Source organism: Martes martes (genome assembly GCF_963455335.1).
Source record: "Martes martes genome assembly, chromosome: 4".
NCBI classification, from domain to species: domain Eukaryota; kingdom Metazoa; phylum Chordata; class Mammalia; order Carnivora; family Mustelidae; genus Martes; species Martes martes.
The window spans coordinates 92314422-92332100 of NC_137891.1; the positions used below are offsets into that span (position 1 = coordinate 92314422).

Below are 17679 nucleotides of genomic sequence, written 5' to 3' on the forward strand. Positions count from 1 at the left end.
GATGGGACAAACAGAAAATAGCTAACAATGTGGTAGATTTAATGCAACTCTATCAATAACTTTACTGAATGTAAAGGGTCTAAACACACAAATTAAAAACAGATTATCAAGCTTTCTTCAGGAAATCCAACTTTAAATATAGAAACACACAGGTTAAAAGATATACCAGGCAAACACTACATAAAAGAAAGCCAGAGTGATTATGTCAGTATCACACAAACTAGATTTAAGAACAGAGAATGTGAGGGCACCTGGGTGGCTCAGTTGGTTAAGTGTCTGACTTCAGTTAAGCATCTGCCTTTGGCTCAGGTCATGATCTCAGGGTCATGGGATTGAGCCCTGTGTCCCGCTCCCTACTCAGCAGGGAGCGGAGTCGGCTTCTCCCTCTCCCTCTGCCTCTCCCCTCTCGTGCGCTTGTGCAGGCACACATGCTTACTCTGGCTCTCGCTCTCTCTCAAATTAAAAAAAAAAAATCTTAAAAAAAAAAAAAAGAACAGGGAATGTGACCAAAGATAGAGAAAAATTGTAAAACAATAAAAGGATCAGCCAAGAAGACCTAACAATCCTAAGTGTACACATACCTAAGAATAGGCCTCCAAAATACAGACAGACTCCTCACCTAGTATTTGACAGACCAAATAGATACAAAATTAGTAAAATTACAGAAGATCTGAGCAAACACTATTATCTACTTTGACTTAATTGATATTTTAACAAAACCACAGCAGAATACATGTTCTTTTCAAGCACACATTCTTTTTAAAATAGATCATAAAACAAACCTCAACAGTTCAGTAGAACTGTTCTCTAATCACTGCCTACCAAAAACTTAAAACTAGAAATAACAGAAAAATCTGTGAAATATTTGAAAATTTAAAAATGTATTTCTGGGATACCTGGGTGGCTCAAGTTGGTTAAACATCCAACTCCTGATTGCATCTCAGGTCTTAATCTCAGGATTGTGAGTTCAAGTCCCATACTGGGTGTGAAGGCTACTTAAAAATACATATATAACACATATACTTCAAAATAACTCAGGAATCAAAGAGAAAGAAAAAAATCAGAAAATATTTTGAACTAAAGGAAAATGAAAATATATCAAAATTCATAGGATGTAGCAAAAGAAGGGCCAAGAAGCAACTTTATGACACTGTTCTTTTTTAAAAGGTGTCATACTGATGATCTAAGGTCCAAACCTAAGAACCTAGAATAGAAAAAAAGGAACAAACGGAAGGAAGTAAATAAGTATAAAAGGAGAAATGAAACTGAATGCACAAAAATAGAGAGAAATCAATAAAACCAAAAACAAGTTATCTGAAAAAAACAAAAATAACCAATACACCTGTATCCAGACTGACAAAAAAAGAGAAAATGAAATAGGGCACATTACTAACGATCCTAGAGATATGAAAACAATAAGGGAATATTACAAAACCTTTATGTCAACAGTTTATACAACCTAGAAAAACAGGCAAATTCCTAGAAATACACAAGCTACAAAAACTACAAAATCCACTCAAGAAGACATAAACTGAACAGTACTATATCTACCAAAGAAATTAAACAGTTTTAAAACTTAGTTGAAAAAACAGAAACAAAAAGCTCCACAAGCACATGACTTCAGAAGGGTATTCTACCAAACAATTAAAGAAGAAATAATACCAATTATACAAAAACTTCTCCAGTAAAAGGAAAAAAAAAAAGAAGAAGAAGAAGAAACACTTCCAACTCATGAAGTCAGCATAACTCTTATATAAAACACAGGTGAAGACATTAAAATTACATATAGATCCATATGCCACATGAATATAAATGCAAAAAAATTCTCAACAATGTATTATCAAATCAATCCTAGCAGCAATATAAAAAGGATAATACCCCATGATTAAGTGGGAGTCAGGTTTCTTCCTGAAAGTGCAAGGTTGGTTTAACATTCAAAAATCAACCAATATAATCTGCAAATCAACAGAGAAAGAAAAAACATCATATAATCTTATTAAATAAAACAAAAACATCTGACAACATTCAACATCCATCCACAATAAATTAAAAAAATCTCAGCAAACTAGGAATGGAAAGGGACTTCTTCAAGAGGATAAAGGGCATCTACAAAAAACCTATGGCTTAACAGGGTGCCTGAGTGGGTCAGTGGGTTAAGCTTCAGACTCTTGATTTCAGCTCAGGTTATGATCTCAGGGTGGTGAGATTGAGCCCTGCATCAGCCTCATGCTGGGCGTGGAGCCTCCTTAAGATTCTCTCTCCCTTTCCCTCACCACCCAACTCCTACCTATCCTGTGTACACACGTGCAGGCATGTTCTGTCTAAAAGAAAAAAAAAAGAACAAAAAAGCCTATGACTAACACTTACATGTAATGGTGAAAGACTAAATGTTTTCCTGTAAGATCACGAAACATATAAAGATGTAAGGCAAGACAAAGTAATAAAAGAACTACACATAAGGGGCTCATTTGTTAAGCATCTGCCTTCAGCTCAGGTCATGATCCCAGACTCCTGGGATCCAGCCGCATCAGGCTCCCTGCTCAGTGGGAAGCCTGCTTCTCCCTCTCCCACTCCCCCTGCTTGTATTCACCTCTCTCTCGGTCTCTCTGTCTCTCTGTCAAAGAAATAAAATCTTTAACCGGAAAAAAAAAAAAAAAACCCTACATAAATAAAATTGTTCTCCATACAGAGAAATGAAACTATTCACTGATGACATGATCATTTACAAAAGAAAATCTCAAAGAATCTATTAAAACCTATTTAAAAGCAACTAGAGGGGCACCTGGGTGGCTCAGTGGGTTAAGCCTCTCTGCCTTTGGCTCAGGTCATGATCTCAGGGTCCTGGGATCGAGCCCCGCATCCGGCTCTCTGCTCAGCAGGGAGCCTGTTTCCCCCCTTCTCTCTGCCTGGCTCTGTGCCTACTTGTGATCTCTCTCTCTGTCAAATAAATATATAAGGAAAATTAAAAAAAATAAGTAAAAGCAACTAGAATTAGTGAATTTAGAAAAATCTCAGAGTACAGGTCAATATAAAAATCAACCGTATATTGCATAATGTGAACGCTGCTCTTAATATCACTGAAATGTAATGGTAAATGAAAAATTTTGTTATGTACATTTTATAATATTTTTTAAAATGACAGCATCAGGAAGTTATTCTGTGATAAACAAGATGTACTAAGCCAGCTGAAAATTTAAGTCTTTAAACTTTCTTTTAAATCAATTGTATTTATATATACTAGCAATAAACAACTAGAAATTGAAATAAAAAATACGACTTGTAATAGGACCAGAAAGTATAAAATATGTATAAATCTACCAAAATATGTAAAATATCTACATGATAAAACTAGAAACGCCAAGAAAGAAAATGAAAGAACTAAGTAAATGGGTAGGTATGTCATGTTCATGGTTTGGAAGGGTCCGTATTTGTTAAGAAACCCATGTTCTCTAAAGTCATCTATGGATCCAAGGTAATCCCAATCAAAATCCCCGTAGAATATTCTGTAGAGATCAACAAACTGATTCTAAAATAGAAAATAAGGTAAATGGAATAGTCAAGACAATTTTGAAAAGGAACAAAGTTAGAAGACTCGTACAACCTGATTTCAAGACTTTCCATAAAGCCACAATAATGAACAGAGTGTGGCAAAAGGACAGACACAAACAGCAAGGTTAGAGGTCGACTAACACATATATGGTCAAGTGATTTCAACAAAAGTGCAGTCAGTTAAACAGAGAAAAGGAGAGGCTTTTCAACAAATGTTGTTAGAATTTTTTAATATCCAGAAAGAAAGAAAGCAAGCTTAATCTATACCTCACAGCATATATAGAATATAACTCAAAATGAATTACAGACTTAAAGTAAAAGTAAACCTTAATATTTTAGAAGAAAACATAAAAGAACATTTTTGTGACTTGGATTAGGCAAACATTTCCTAAATACCAACAACAAAGAAACCCATCTTTACAACACATAAAACAAAAGATGAATTTTCTTAAATTTACAAAGAGCTCTTACAATCATTTAGACCAACGAAGCAGTCAAATATAGAAATTCCTCAGGAAACAAACAGAAATGACTTATAATCTCTTGCTTTAGTTTCTCTTTCTCCCACTCTCCAAATCCATCCTTTAAACACACCTGAGCAGTAAAAAGGAATTTCCCCACACCCGCTTCCCCATCACAGCAAGTCTCAAATCAATCAATTATATTACATACACTAAGACTTCCAGAAAGGAGAATTCAGAGTTGTTGCTGTGTTCTTTTTTTTTTTTTTTAATTTATAACAAAAAAAATCTCATCTGATTTCCAAACAGGCAGTTTTCATAATTAATTTTTGGTCTTAGGAGGATCCATATTAATTCTTCCTGATTCATTCCTAATTCTGATTTTATTAATCGCCCCCCAACCTTGTTTCAACTATGTAATTAATCGCAGTGGCAAAATCCTGGAGGACAGCTCCTACAAAGGAGAAGTGGTGTATACACAGATAGAATCTGTGATGAATTTATGTTTTACTAAAATTCTCAAAATGGAAAAATCATTATTCCCAAGGACAGTTCTACCTGAAGCATCCAGTTCTCTCAGCAAATCTTTACAAGAGTTCAATTATTAGACAATTAAGAAAAACAATATGCTGTTAGGGAAATCTTTCATTTTATTAAAGTCCTTTCAGAGCCCCTTCCCCCCCAAACAAAGTGTTTCACTTGAGTGGCTCACCTCTTCTCCTGAAAGGTAATAAGCGGCAAGCAGGCCTCCAATAAATCGAATGTTGACTTCAAACACAGACACCTCTGAATTCTGTGAAGACATGTTGAAAATATTCACATATACATAAAACTTCCGAATTTTCCAAATATTTTCAGTACTTCCTACGTTTCTTACAAACACCCTGCAGAGAATGTTTTTTTCCATTTTCCACACCTTCATTTCTCATGCAATTGCAATCTCATTCACCATTTATTAATGTTACTGAAACTCCTCTATTATGCCACCACAGGTTCCTATTGGCCAAAATCATTTTTATGTATATTACCTATCATTGTGAAATTGTCAATATATTTGATGCTCTTGACTATTCTCTCTTCATGAAACCCTCCACTTCTTGAATTCTGGAACAGCAAGTCTTTCTGTTGGGTCCGTTTTCTTCTGTTCTAGTTACCACAGCATACTGTCCCATTTTTACTTATATTTCTCATGAATTTAAAAAATTTTTCCTCATATATATAAAAATTTAATAAATGTTAAAAGAGGGACCAAAAATGATAGGATGATGCATTACTTAATTAATAATGTTGAGAAAATGGACTCCTAGGTTAGAAATTAATTTGGATATTCATTTCAGATATCTCTTTCTCTCAAAATGAAATCCAAATAACTTAGAAATAAATGCAGAGAAAATTACAATAAAAAAGTAGAAGAAAATGTAGACAACATATATAAATTTCCTTGACAAAACAGGTACTTTATAATCATAAAATCAACTATACTGACAACAAATGATGATAGAAAGACTTGAATTTCCCCAAAATGAGAATTACCTATAAAGAAAAACAATTATGAACAAAATTAAAAGGCAAACAAAAAAAATAAATAAAAGGAAATTTGGCACAAATACAGTAGTACTAATAACCTAAGCATATAAAGTCTATATGCTTGTATTCAGATAAAGATACAGATATTGCTGAGAAAAATTCTAATACATGGAAAGAAAAGTAGAAGTGGCAAAGAACATGACCAAAGAATCCACAGGATATATACAATTGACCAGTATAAAGGTAACATTCGTAACTTTTTTAACAAAATTTAGAAGGAAATATATATTATCCAGAAGTCTTTCTAACATTCACAGACAGAACACATAATTTGCTAACCCAAGTGTGTATCTGATATAGAATTTTCACAATGGAATTTTTTTTATTAATTCAACTAGCCAACATATAGTACATCATTAGTTTCAGATAGTGCTCAATACTTGATCAGTTATGTATAACACCCAGTGCCATCACATCACATGCCCTTCTTACTGCCCATCACCCAGTTACCCCATCACCCCACCTACCTCCCCTCCAGCAACTCTGTTTCCTATAGTTAAGAGTTTTTCATGGTTTATCTCCCTCTCTGATTACTTCCCGAAATTTTTTAGTAACACATCTATCATCTCACCCCATCCACGACAGCAAAATGCTTTATATCACTTCATATATTTCCAACATATAGTATATTGCAGGGCACAGAGCAGACATTCACTAAATACAGAGAAGCCGCGAAAGAGGGAGAGAGAGCAGGCCTCTATCACTCACCAAAATAACCCTCTAATCAGTTTCCCTGATTTCAGCCTTACTCTCCTCCTTACACTCCATTTATGCAGCACCCTGCAGGCAGAGTGAACCTCCTACATTTTAAGTCAGGTTAGGATGCTGTTGTGTGCAAACTTTTACGATTTCCGGTTACACTCAGAGCAAAATAACTGTAAGACCCAACGTAATCAGATTCCCCACTACCTGTCTGACATCATCTCCTACCAACAGGAGTCCTCCCAACTTACTTTATTATTACCAAATGGGTCTACCTGCTGTTCTAGAATTACCGAACTCATTCCTGTATGTCAGTCTTACCCTTTACCTACAGGTCTCTGGATAGGAAGCTTTTCCAAACACACCGTACAAAATAATGAAGTCAGTCCTCATCACTAATCTCTCTTAACCTGCATTATTTCCCCAATTAACACTTACCACCATTTAATTACACATAATTCTTTATTTGTAAAATTCAGAACTTCCCTCACAAGAGAGGTAATATAAGAGTTCTAGAGGGAGAGAAGGGATAAAACAGAAGACAGGCATTATTCAAAGGAATAGTGATGGCAAATCTTCCAAAACTGATGGGGGGGGATGGATTAAAACAAGGGAAAACAAGATAGATTACTTGTGAAAAATCAGTATATGTGCTGCCGAAGCAAGCACGATTACTTGTGAAAAATTAGACTGACAGCACGATGTCCAATAGTATAACAGGAAAAGGAAGACAACGGAACTGTACCTTTCAAAGCTTAAGAGAAAATAACCAACCTCCAATCCTACACTCAACTATAATATCCAGTATGAGAGAGCCTTACATCCACATGGCTTCCACTGGGTCTCTTCTCAGAAACATCACCGTAGCAAAGAGTCCTTCACTAGCCACCCCATGTAAAATGGCAACCCCACACTACTTGCTCCAATCCTACCTGTTCTTCTTTACAGTTCTCCACAGCATTTATCACCACCTGATATACTATATATGAGTTGAAGATTTATTTACTTTATTTATTTTATTTATTTATTTATTTTCCTCCCAAAATTAGAGTAAAAACTCAAGGAGAAATAAGACTGTTTTGCTCATCACTGTATCCACAAAAGCCAGAACAGTGCCTTTCCCGGAGAAGATATTCAATAAATGTATCTATTTATTCCTTCATTCAGTCATCCATTCATTCATTAATCTGGAAGTTTCAAATACAAGTTGGAACCAGCTAGACAACAATTACACATAAGAGGGAGATGAGCTAAATTAAAGCATTCTAAGAGACTTATGTTCTTCAGAAGGATAAAGAAACTGATTAATTTTAAACTTAAACAGTATAAATATAAAATTTTAAGGATAACCCCAGAATGGATGGAAATGACAAGTATAAAAGTCAATGTAAAAGAGGGCAAACGAGACATAAAATAACTTAATCTAAAATAAAGGAAGCAGAAAATAAAAACAATGAAAGTACAATAACAACACAGGTTGAAAAACAAAGATGGAAGGCCCAGCTCCAAATATATGTTATCACAACAAATGTAAACAATGTAAACATTCCAAACTTGACAGTTAAAAGACTCCAAGACTGGATAAAAATAACAAAATCCAAAAACACATTACATGCAAAATATACAGCTAAAATATATGACACAGAAAGGCTAAAAGTAAAGGGATGGTAAAATTGTGCTGATTATTAAGCTCTTTTTTCCTCAGATTTTCAAATCTATCCTTCTATAGTCTACTTGGTAAACTGGAACTGGACTCTACAAATGTGTGTCTCATTAGCCAGCTGGCTCCCTTATGGGCCATGCCAACAGGAGGTTTTACAAAGATAATATAAGGCTGGAGGAAGGAGAAAGGACTTATTCCTTCCAATTTACTTCTGGTTTCTGACAGTGTCAAACCAGGCATGGTTCTTTGCCCTGGCAGTGGCAGTTGGTTCCACATTACAATTCCGCTGCCACACACACACATTCTCCAAATCAGCCTTACTGTGGCCCACCAGCTAGGGACCCTCTCCTCAGAGGTCTGAGTCCCAGCTCTAAAAAAGCCCTTTTAAGAGCTCATACATACAAGCAGCAGAGTTCCAAATTACTAAATTTTTTTAATCCCCACTTCTTCCCACTCTTCTGACAGTCCCAGGGAGGTAGATATTTACTGTAGTTACTCCCTCTTGTAATACCACAATGTTCTCTTTCTGCCTTTTCAGTTCCCTGTTATTTGGTTAACAATTCTAAACATTAAATCCTCTAATTAAAATAAACGGTACATACAGTTCTGGTTCCTGATTGAGTGAACTGATACAATGATATACCAGTGGATGGATTATTAGGCCTAATAAAGCTGACATGTTAATGGACAGGAGTATTTGAGACTCTACAGACGCCAATTCTCTCCAAATTAATCTGTAAATTGAACGCGATCCTCATCAAAATGTCAACAGTACTCCAGAGCTTACAGGAACAAAGAGTTGAGAACTGCTAAGATAATTTCCTAGTAGAACAAAATCGGGTATCAAGCTTCCTATAAAAATATTGTAGTTAAGACAGTTTAGTATTGATGTAAGCATAAAGAAAAAAAGTGAACAGAAAAGAAACAGCCCAAATGACTAATGTGGCATGCACAAATAGCAGGGAAATAAATTGCTCTAGGATCAACTAATAGTTGTCTATCTCACCCTAAATCAATTTCATATGGATTAAAGTCCTAAATGCAAAAGCCAAGCTTTAAAACATTCAGAATGAAATATAAGACTGTATCTTCAATAAGAGTAGGGACTTCTTAAATAAGATACAAAAAGCACATCCTATAAGGACCACATAGCCAAAGAGGAAAAAAAAAAACAAAAAAACAAAGAAAACAACTATTTCTCAGCCATCCTTTACACGAAAGCTGGGCTGTATGACTCTGAGCCACTCAACAGTATACAAGCAAAACTGGGATAACCGACACCTGTAAAGTATTACAGGACAGTCATGTATCTTTCCCTTTTCTGAAACTGGAAAGTTTATCCGCCTTATTGAGGAACCATTTTGGACCATGAGGCTGGAGCTATACACTGAAGTTGGCAGAGCAACAAGACAAAGGATCCCAGACCCTTGAGGAACAAGGAGCTACCCAAGCCAACCCTAAACTGTTCATCTCTGCACTTAGTTTACACGAAAGGGAAATAAACATGTATCTTGTTTAAGCTATTTTATATTAGATTTTCTGCCACTCACAGACAAACCTAAATCTAACTGATAAAAATTATTCTAACTGATATGTGTCCAAAATGCTAGAATCATATAAATAATCCATTTTCATGTGGGTAGCATCAGGAAAGCATGAGAAAAGAAATTACAGATTTAAATCACAACTTGAGTGATGCAGTCTGCCAAAGAGAAAAACACACAGTGAAAGAGCGACTTCTGATCACAGCAAGAAAGAAGAGCAAGCACAGATATCATCAGAGATGATAATGAATATGACAAAATAGCCCATACAACTTGTGGGTGAATACTGGTAATAATGAAAATAATTCTTACCATTTACGAGCACTTAATATGTACCAGATTATGTCAAATAATCCTTACAATACTGCAGTGCGATAGTAATTTAATGACAGGTTTAGAAAAAATAAAGAACTTTCCCAAGTCCCACAGTGAGAATGTAGCTGTGCTGGGCTTCAAACTTTAGCCACACAACTTAATAACTACACCAAAATGCTGGAAGAAGGGGCATTGGCCTAGTTATGAAGGTTCATCAAAGCTATACCAGATTATTGAATCTTTAAAAAATAATGAAACACTTATTGTTTATAAACTAGTTCATGTTTTCCTGGTATTTCTACCCCCATCTGTTTTTTTCTGTAACTATGCCTTAACACACTGAACACACTGCCTCCAAAAAAAAAAAAAAGAGAGAGAGAGAGAGAGAGAAAGGAAGATTGTGAGAAAGGAATGTATTTTACACAAAAGTTAAATGACAATCCTAATTCCGAAAGAATAGAGGAAATTTAGGATTTCCTTAAACTGGGAGTGTAACACTCAAAACTACTACAGTTAGACACTGTCTTTTCAAGGTCGATCAAAGAAGTCATCAATTGTATACTCACAACACTGAAATCAAGGTTGTCTTCAATCCATTTTTGCCCATCTCGGAACTCATCATGAAGTCCCATGATATAAAGGGTATCCAAAGCATCTACTATGGTAGCACCCATTTGCGAACTTCCTGTATTTGGGGTAGAGAGAAAACTCATTAATAACATGCCCTTCATATAAGGTCTGTTTTAACTTTTTAATATATAAAAAATCAAAGTAGAAATATAAGAACCAAAAATAATCCTCAACATATTTTCAACATATTTTCCTAAAGATGACATGTTGACAACTAAAAGGAAGGTAAAGGAAAACTAAAATAGTAATTCTCCTTTCATTTTCTTCCTGGTCACAGTAATGAGATATCTACCTGTTTAACTAAGTCCAAAAAAAAGGGGGGGAATTAATTCAAGAAATGGGGAGGGTGGTTCAAGACGTCAAACCAAGTCGTAGGACAACTGTGCTGTTCTGGTATAAATGCATAGAAAGGGCAAAAAATATACTTAGAAATAATAGTAAAAGTACAATAAGCCTAGATGACCACAGTAAAACAAACTATAAAAACCTTACCAATCAAAAGCAGGTTAACCATACTGAAAAAGAAAGTAAGTATGAAACAAAATATGAGCAGAAAAAATCAAAATAGTAAGATCTACACCGATCTTCAAGAGAGAGAATTCTGATGTTAAAGGAAACAATTTCAGGAGGGAAAAATTTAATTCAACAAAACCAGTTGATAGCAAAACTAGACACTATAAACACATGACAAGAAAACAGGTCAATCTTACTAATGAAAAGAACTGCAAAATCCTGAATACAATCTAAAACAAATCTAATAGCATGTAGAAGAATAAGTAACATGGAGCAGATGAGTCGTCCCCAGCCCCAGGAACACAATTATTTCCACCTTCTGAGAATGAAAATTATCCACAGTTGTTATCATCTATATTGAAAGGGCTTTATTACTGTCTTCATCAATATGAGTTTACTGTTACCCTGGCCCAGAAGGATAAAAGTTGTAAAATAATTTTACTTTTCATTCCAGGAACTTCCTGAAAGACCTATTAAAACTCTGAACTGCATATCTCCAAATTCTCTGCTTACCAGTCCTAAAGTGTTATATTATGGTCCTTACCCAATCATAACCAAGTACTCCTACCCCAAATGAAAGGCCCATCTTAACCCAACTTTGTCCTTCTCCATCTGACAGGCTACTAAGGCTCTGGTGAGGTAGTGATCTACTGTACCACAGTAAAGCATTAAACTCAGCTTTGTTTTATCAGCAAGTCACATTTGACACTGCTTAGTTACTATTCTTTCTTTTTTCTTCCATCCCTTTTTCCACTGGGTAAACAGTGCTTTCTTCTGAGACTTTAAAGCTATACAAATTCATTCTTAAAATGTCCTTAACTTACATCACATTTTCTTCTTCACATGATTCTAATAAATTTTTCAACTTATCAATAAGTATTATCTTTCCACTACAAAGACAAGCACTCCATCACACTCTGATAAGCTCCTGGGTCTTCTCCCCACTTAAGTTCCCTAGACATTAACTAGAATATTTGTTCTGGGTTATTACAGACATACTTTCCTTTTACTTTTCTTTGTTCCTCAGCTTTTTATTAAGATGACAAATACTTTATCAAGCCTTTAATCACCCATATATCCCTCTCTCTCCAATAATCACTTAAATATGTATCTTTTTATGTATTCCATCCAAAATATTTATCATGCTTATTTTAAATCCTTAAAAGTACCTATTTCTGTTCTTATTTCAATTTTTATAGGTAGTTATGCTTCAGTTCTCTAGTTATTTATGGAGTCCTGGGAATGCATATTCCTCTAAGGTGCAGACAACTCTGGAACGGAAAAAGGCCTGACCCACCTGCTCTGTACTAATTCCGGTTAGTTTCACAAGAAGGTTTGTGCCATGGGCAAACAGACCAAAGAAGAGAAAAGCAAAACTGATGTTCCTGGCTATCCCTATGACTATTCACCTAGACAACTCAAGATTTCAAATGGAAAAAGTTAAAAGATCTAAAACTACCCTTGGGACAATGCTCCTGGGTGGGTCAGTGGGTTAAGTGAGTGCCTTCAGCTCAAGTCATGATCCCAGAGTCCTGGAATGGAGCCCCACATCAGGTTCCCTTCTCAGCATGGGAGTCTGCTTCTACCACTCCCTCCCCCCGCTCATGCTCTCTCTCTCTCTCTCTCTCTCTCTCTAATAAATAAAAAAAATCTTCAATCAATTAGCCAATCTGCCCTTGGGTCAAAGAAGTGAAACACAATACTGAAGAATCTATAAAATATTAGTAAAATTTTATGAGAATGCAGGATTCAACTAATGCAGTTCTCAGAAACTCATAACTTGAAAATGTTATGTTATTTAATGAGAACAAATGAAAATAATTGAATTCACAACATTCTACCAAGGGGGGAAAAAAAAGAATGACAAACCTGAGCAAAAAGTTCAAAGAATCAGAAAAGTTAAAGGCAAAAAATAATGAATTACAAATTTAAAAAACTGTCAAAAACATAAATTCAAGAGACAGTTCTATTAGAAGAACTACATAATGAATCTACCACTAACCAAAGTTTTAAAAGTACCCAGGAAAGGCAAAAACACAAAATAAGAAATGACTGCATCAACAGAGAGGAAACTAAGAAAACTATAAAAAGCCCATTTTAGTCATACCATACCAATAAATTTGAAAAAATGAGTGCAACTGATGATTTTCTATGAATATATATCATATATTTAATACTATATATAGTATCACATAAAATAATTACTTATTTTTATATGTAATGAACTTTGACTTAGAAAAGAAACTTTTCTAAGTTTGGAAGAAAACTTTGACTTAGAAAAGAAACTCTGACTTAGAAATTTTGACTTAGAAAGAAACATAAAATCTAGACAACAAAAAAGGCCAAGAAACAGAAGAAATTGAGAAGTTCTCAAAGAACTACCAACCATAAAAGTAGACTCTGGAAGTTCCACACATTAGAATCTACTTTAATTTTAAGAACAGTAACTCCTACATAAATTTTTATAGAACATAGGAAGAGATCTTAAAATTCAATTTACAGATTCTGCATGCCACTGATGTAAAAATCTCAGTAAGAAAAATAAAACTACTCTCTGATCTCATTTGTGAGCATCATGGAAATATTTAAGAGTGAAACTGCTGAGCTGTATGGTAAGGTTATTTTTAACTTTACAAAAGACTGACAAACAGCTCTCCAGAGTATACCATTTTATACACCCAGCAACAATGAAGAAGAGTTCTGGTTGCTCTACAATCCTTGTCAACATTTGATATTGCTACCCTTTTTAATTTTAGACATTCTAATGAGTGTGTAGGATATTGCATTATGGGTTGAATTTTAACTTCTCTGGCAACTGACATGCTAACCGGCTATTCATAAATCTTTTTTGGTATATAAATCACTTATATATTCTAAATATATTCATGTGTGTATACAACAAACATTCTCTACTTTTCACTTTAATATCTTTTGGAAAGCAGAAATTGTTAATTTTTATGAAGTCCGATTTATCCATTTTTTCCCTTTTATAAAAGGTTTATGATTTTTGTATTCTAAAACTTTTTAAGATTTTTATTTATTTATTTGACAGAGAGAGACACAGTGAGAGAGGCAACACAAGTAGGGAGAGTGGGAGAGGGAGAAGCAGGCTTGCCGGCAAGCAGGGAGCCCGACGTTTAGAACTCAATCCCAGGATCCTGGATCATGATCTGAGCCAAAGGCAGATGCCCAATGACTGAGCCACCCAGGTGCCCTAAAAACTCTTTTCTTACCTCAAAGTCACAAAGATTTTCTCCAAAGCCTCCTACCAAAAAGTTTTACATTATTTGCTTCCAGATTTAGACCCATGATCCATTTCAAGTTAATTTTTATGTACAATGAAAAGTCGAGTTTTGTTAATTTTCTATACAAATATGTACCTGATCCAGCACAATTTACTGGACAAACTATCTCTTTAGCCACTGAATTACCTGAGCACCTCTGAATCAACCATGTTTGTGCAAACCTAGTTCTGTTCTTTTCCACTGATCTCTCTGTCCTTAGGCTAAAATAAGAAGACTACATCATTAAGACTGTCCTCATTACTGCAGCTTTACAGTAAACCATAAAATCAGGTAATGTAAGTCCCTCAACTTAGTTCTTCTTTTAAAAAATTACCGTATTATACATGCTTTGCATTTCTATATAGATTTTTGAGTCAGCCTATTAATTTATGCAAAGTCATTTTGATTGGGATTTCTTTAAATTTAAACATGAATTTTAAGAGAACTAATATCCCCACAGTACTGAGTATTCCAATTCATGAACATGGCATTTCTCTCCATTTATTTAAGTACTTTGAAATTTCTCTCAATAATCAGTTTTAAGTGTATAGGTTAAGTGTTAACCTATTTTGTTAAATTCATCCACATGCAGCTCATATTTTTTGATGCGATTGCAAATAATATTATTTTTAAATGACACTATGACTGTTCATTGCTAGTATATAGAAATACAATTTATTTTGTACATTGAACTTGTACCACGACCTTACTAAATTTTATTCAATCGAGTACTTTGTTGGTGTTGATTCCTTCAGATCTTCTTCATGGACAATCTCATTAGCTACAAGTAGTGCTTCTTCATTTCCAATCTTTACACCTCTTTTGTCTTTTTCTTACTTTAGTGTACTGGCTAGGACCTCAACTCCACTGCTACACAAAAGTAAGAGAGCAGACATCCTTGCCTGGTTCATAATCTTAGGGGAAAACATCTCATGTTCAAATATTAAAATGTGGCAAACTTTTTCCATTTGTTTTATTTTTGGGTATCTGTGTGTCTGTGTGTTTTAATGCCTTTCTTTAATCATATTGAGTAAGTTCCCTTCTATGACAGTTACCTGAGAACTTTAATCATGCATCAGTCTTGAGTGTTGAGTGTTGCTAAACCAGTTGTCTGCATCTACTGAAATGATCATAGAGGTTTTTCTTTGATTCCCCTAATATTATTTAAGATTTTATTTATTTATTTGAGAGAGAGCAGGCGAGCACAAGCAAGGGGAACAGGCTCCCACTGAGCAGGGAGCCCTATGTTGGGCACAATCCCAGGACCCCGAGATTATAACCTGAGCCGAGCAGACGCTTAGCTGACTGAGCTACCCACATGCTCCCCCTTAATATTTTCAATTACACTGGTTAACTTCTCAATATTAAATGAACCATGCAATAGTCATAAGGTATTATTCATTTGAGGTATTCCTGAATGAGATTTACTAAGATTTGGCTAAAGATTTTTGTGTCTATATTCATGACAGGCACTGGTCTATGTTTTCCTTTCCTTGTAATATTGTTGTCTGGTTTTGGTATTAAGGGTTTGGTGGTGCTACCAAGAAGACATAAAATAATCCTAAATGTGTAAACACTTAACAAGAATATATGAATAAATTAAATATAAGAAGCAAAAACTGGCCGAACTGAATGGGCTAAGAGAGAAATCCAAAATTACAGTTGAGGACTTCGACACCTTTCTCTCAGGAAGTGATAGAACTACTGGACAGAAATTCAGCAAGCAGAGAGGGAGCCTGAACAACCCCACTAATAACCAATGGGATCTAACATCAATAGAACATTCTACCCAGTATCAGCAGATGACATTTATACAGGTTCTTTTTAAGCACAAATGGAACATTCACCAAGATAGACCATATTCTGGATCATAAAGTAAACCTTAAAAAATTTAAAGAAAGTAAAATATAAGGGTGCCCAGATGACTCAGTCGGTTAAGCATCTGCCTTCGGCTCAGGTCATGATCCCAGGTCCTGGGATTGAGCCCCACATCAGGCTCTTTGCTCAGCGGGGAGCCTGCTTCTCCCTCTGCCACTCCCCCTGTTTGTGCTCTCTTGCTCCTTCTGTCAAATAAATAAATAAAATCTTAAAAAAAGACCCTGAAATATAGCACACTCTCTAACCCTAATAGAAGTAAAATAAATTTCAGTGATGGAAAGATAAAAAGAGAATCTCTAAATGTTTGAAAATTAAACAACTTACTAATGGAAAATATGTTTTTTCCCATGTGCTTCCATTTTTTTTTAAATTAAATTCCAGTTAGTGAACAGTGTACTATTAGTTTCAGGTGTACAATATAGTGATACAGCACTTACATACAATACCCAGTGCTCATCACAGCAAATGCACTCCTTAATCCCCATCACCTATTTCACCCATCCCCCCAACAACCTCCCCTCTGGTAACCATCAGATTATTCTCTATAGTTAAGAGCTTGTTTCTTGGTTTACCTCTTTTTTTCTTCCTCCCTGTTCCTTTGTTCTGTTTCTTAATATTCACATCATGGTACTTGATGATCATATGGTACTCGTCTTTCTCTGACTGACTTATTTCGCTTAGTGTAATACTCTCCAGATCCAACCACATCATTTCAAATGGCAAGATTTCATTCTTTTTTTATGGTTGATTGATATCCCCTTATATACATACACATTCATTTAAATTTATTTTTAATTTCAATTAAATTAACATATACTGTATTATTGGTTTTAGACCTAGAGGTCAGTGACTCATCAGTCTTATATGATACCCAGTGCTCATCATAAAGTGTGTGCTCCTAAATGTCCATCACCCAGTTATCCCATCCCCTTACCCCAATCCCCTATAGCAACCCTCAGCTTGCTTCCTACGATTAAGAATCTCTTATGGGGAGCCTGGGTGGCTCAGTTGTTAAGCGTCTGCCTTCAGCTCAGGGATCAAGCTCAGGGTCCTGGGATGGGGCCCCACATCAGCTTCCCTGCTCAGCGGGAAGCCTGCTTCTCCCTCTCCCACTCCCCCTGCTTGTGTTCCCTCCCTCGCCGTGTCTCTCTCTGTCAAATAAATAAATAATATCTTTTAAAAAGAAAGAGTCTCTTACAGTTTGTCTCCCTCTCTGATCTTGTCTTCTTTTATTTTTCCTTCTCTTGCTCTATGATCCTGTTTTGTTTCTTAAATTCCAGAAGATCATAGAATTGTCTTTCTCTGATTGACTTATTTCACTTAGCATAATACCCTCTAGTTCCATCCATGTCATTACAAATTACAAGATTTCATTTTTTTTTTAAAGATTTTATTTATTTATTTGACAGACAGATCACAAGTAGGCAAGAGAGGCAGGCAGGGAGAGAGAGGAGGAAGCAGGCTCTCCACGGAGCAGAGAGCCCGACATGGGGCTCGATCCCAGGACCCTGGGATCATGACCTGAGCTGAAGGCAGAGGCTTTAACCCACTGA

General features: G+C 35.4%; 1 protein-coding gene across 1 annotated transcript in view; it reads right to left on the reverse strand.

Annotated features, from left to right (window-relative positions):
- Window positions 1-17679, reverse strand: part of MAN1A2 (mannosidase alpha class 1A member 2) — a 188526-nt gene that overhangs the window by 111031 nt on the left and 59816 nt on the right. The window contains exons 4-5 of the mRNA XM_080801162.1: window positions 10388-10506; window positions 4723-4803 (exon numbers count right to left, since the gene is read on the reverse strand). Coding sequence (XP_080657288.1) covers window positions 4723-4803; window positions 10388-10506 — 200 coding nt within the window. The remainder of the gene's footprint in view (window positions 1-4722; window positions 4804-10387; window positions 10507-17679) is intronic.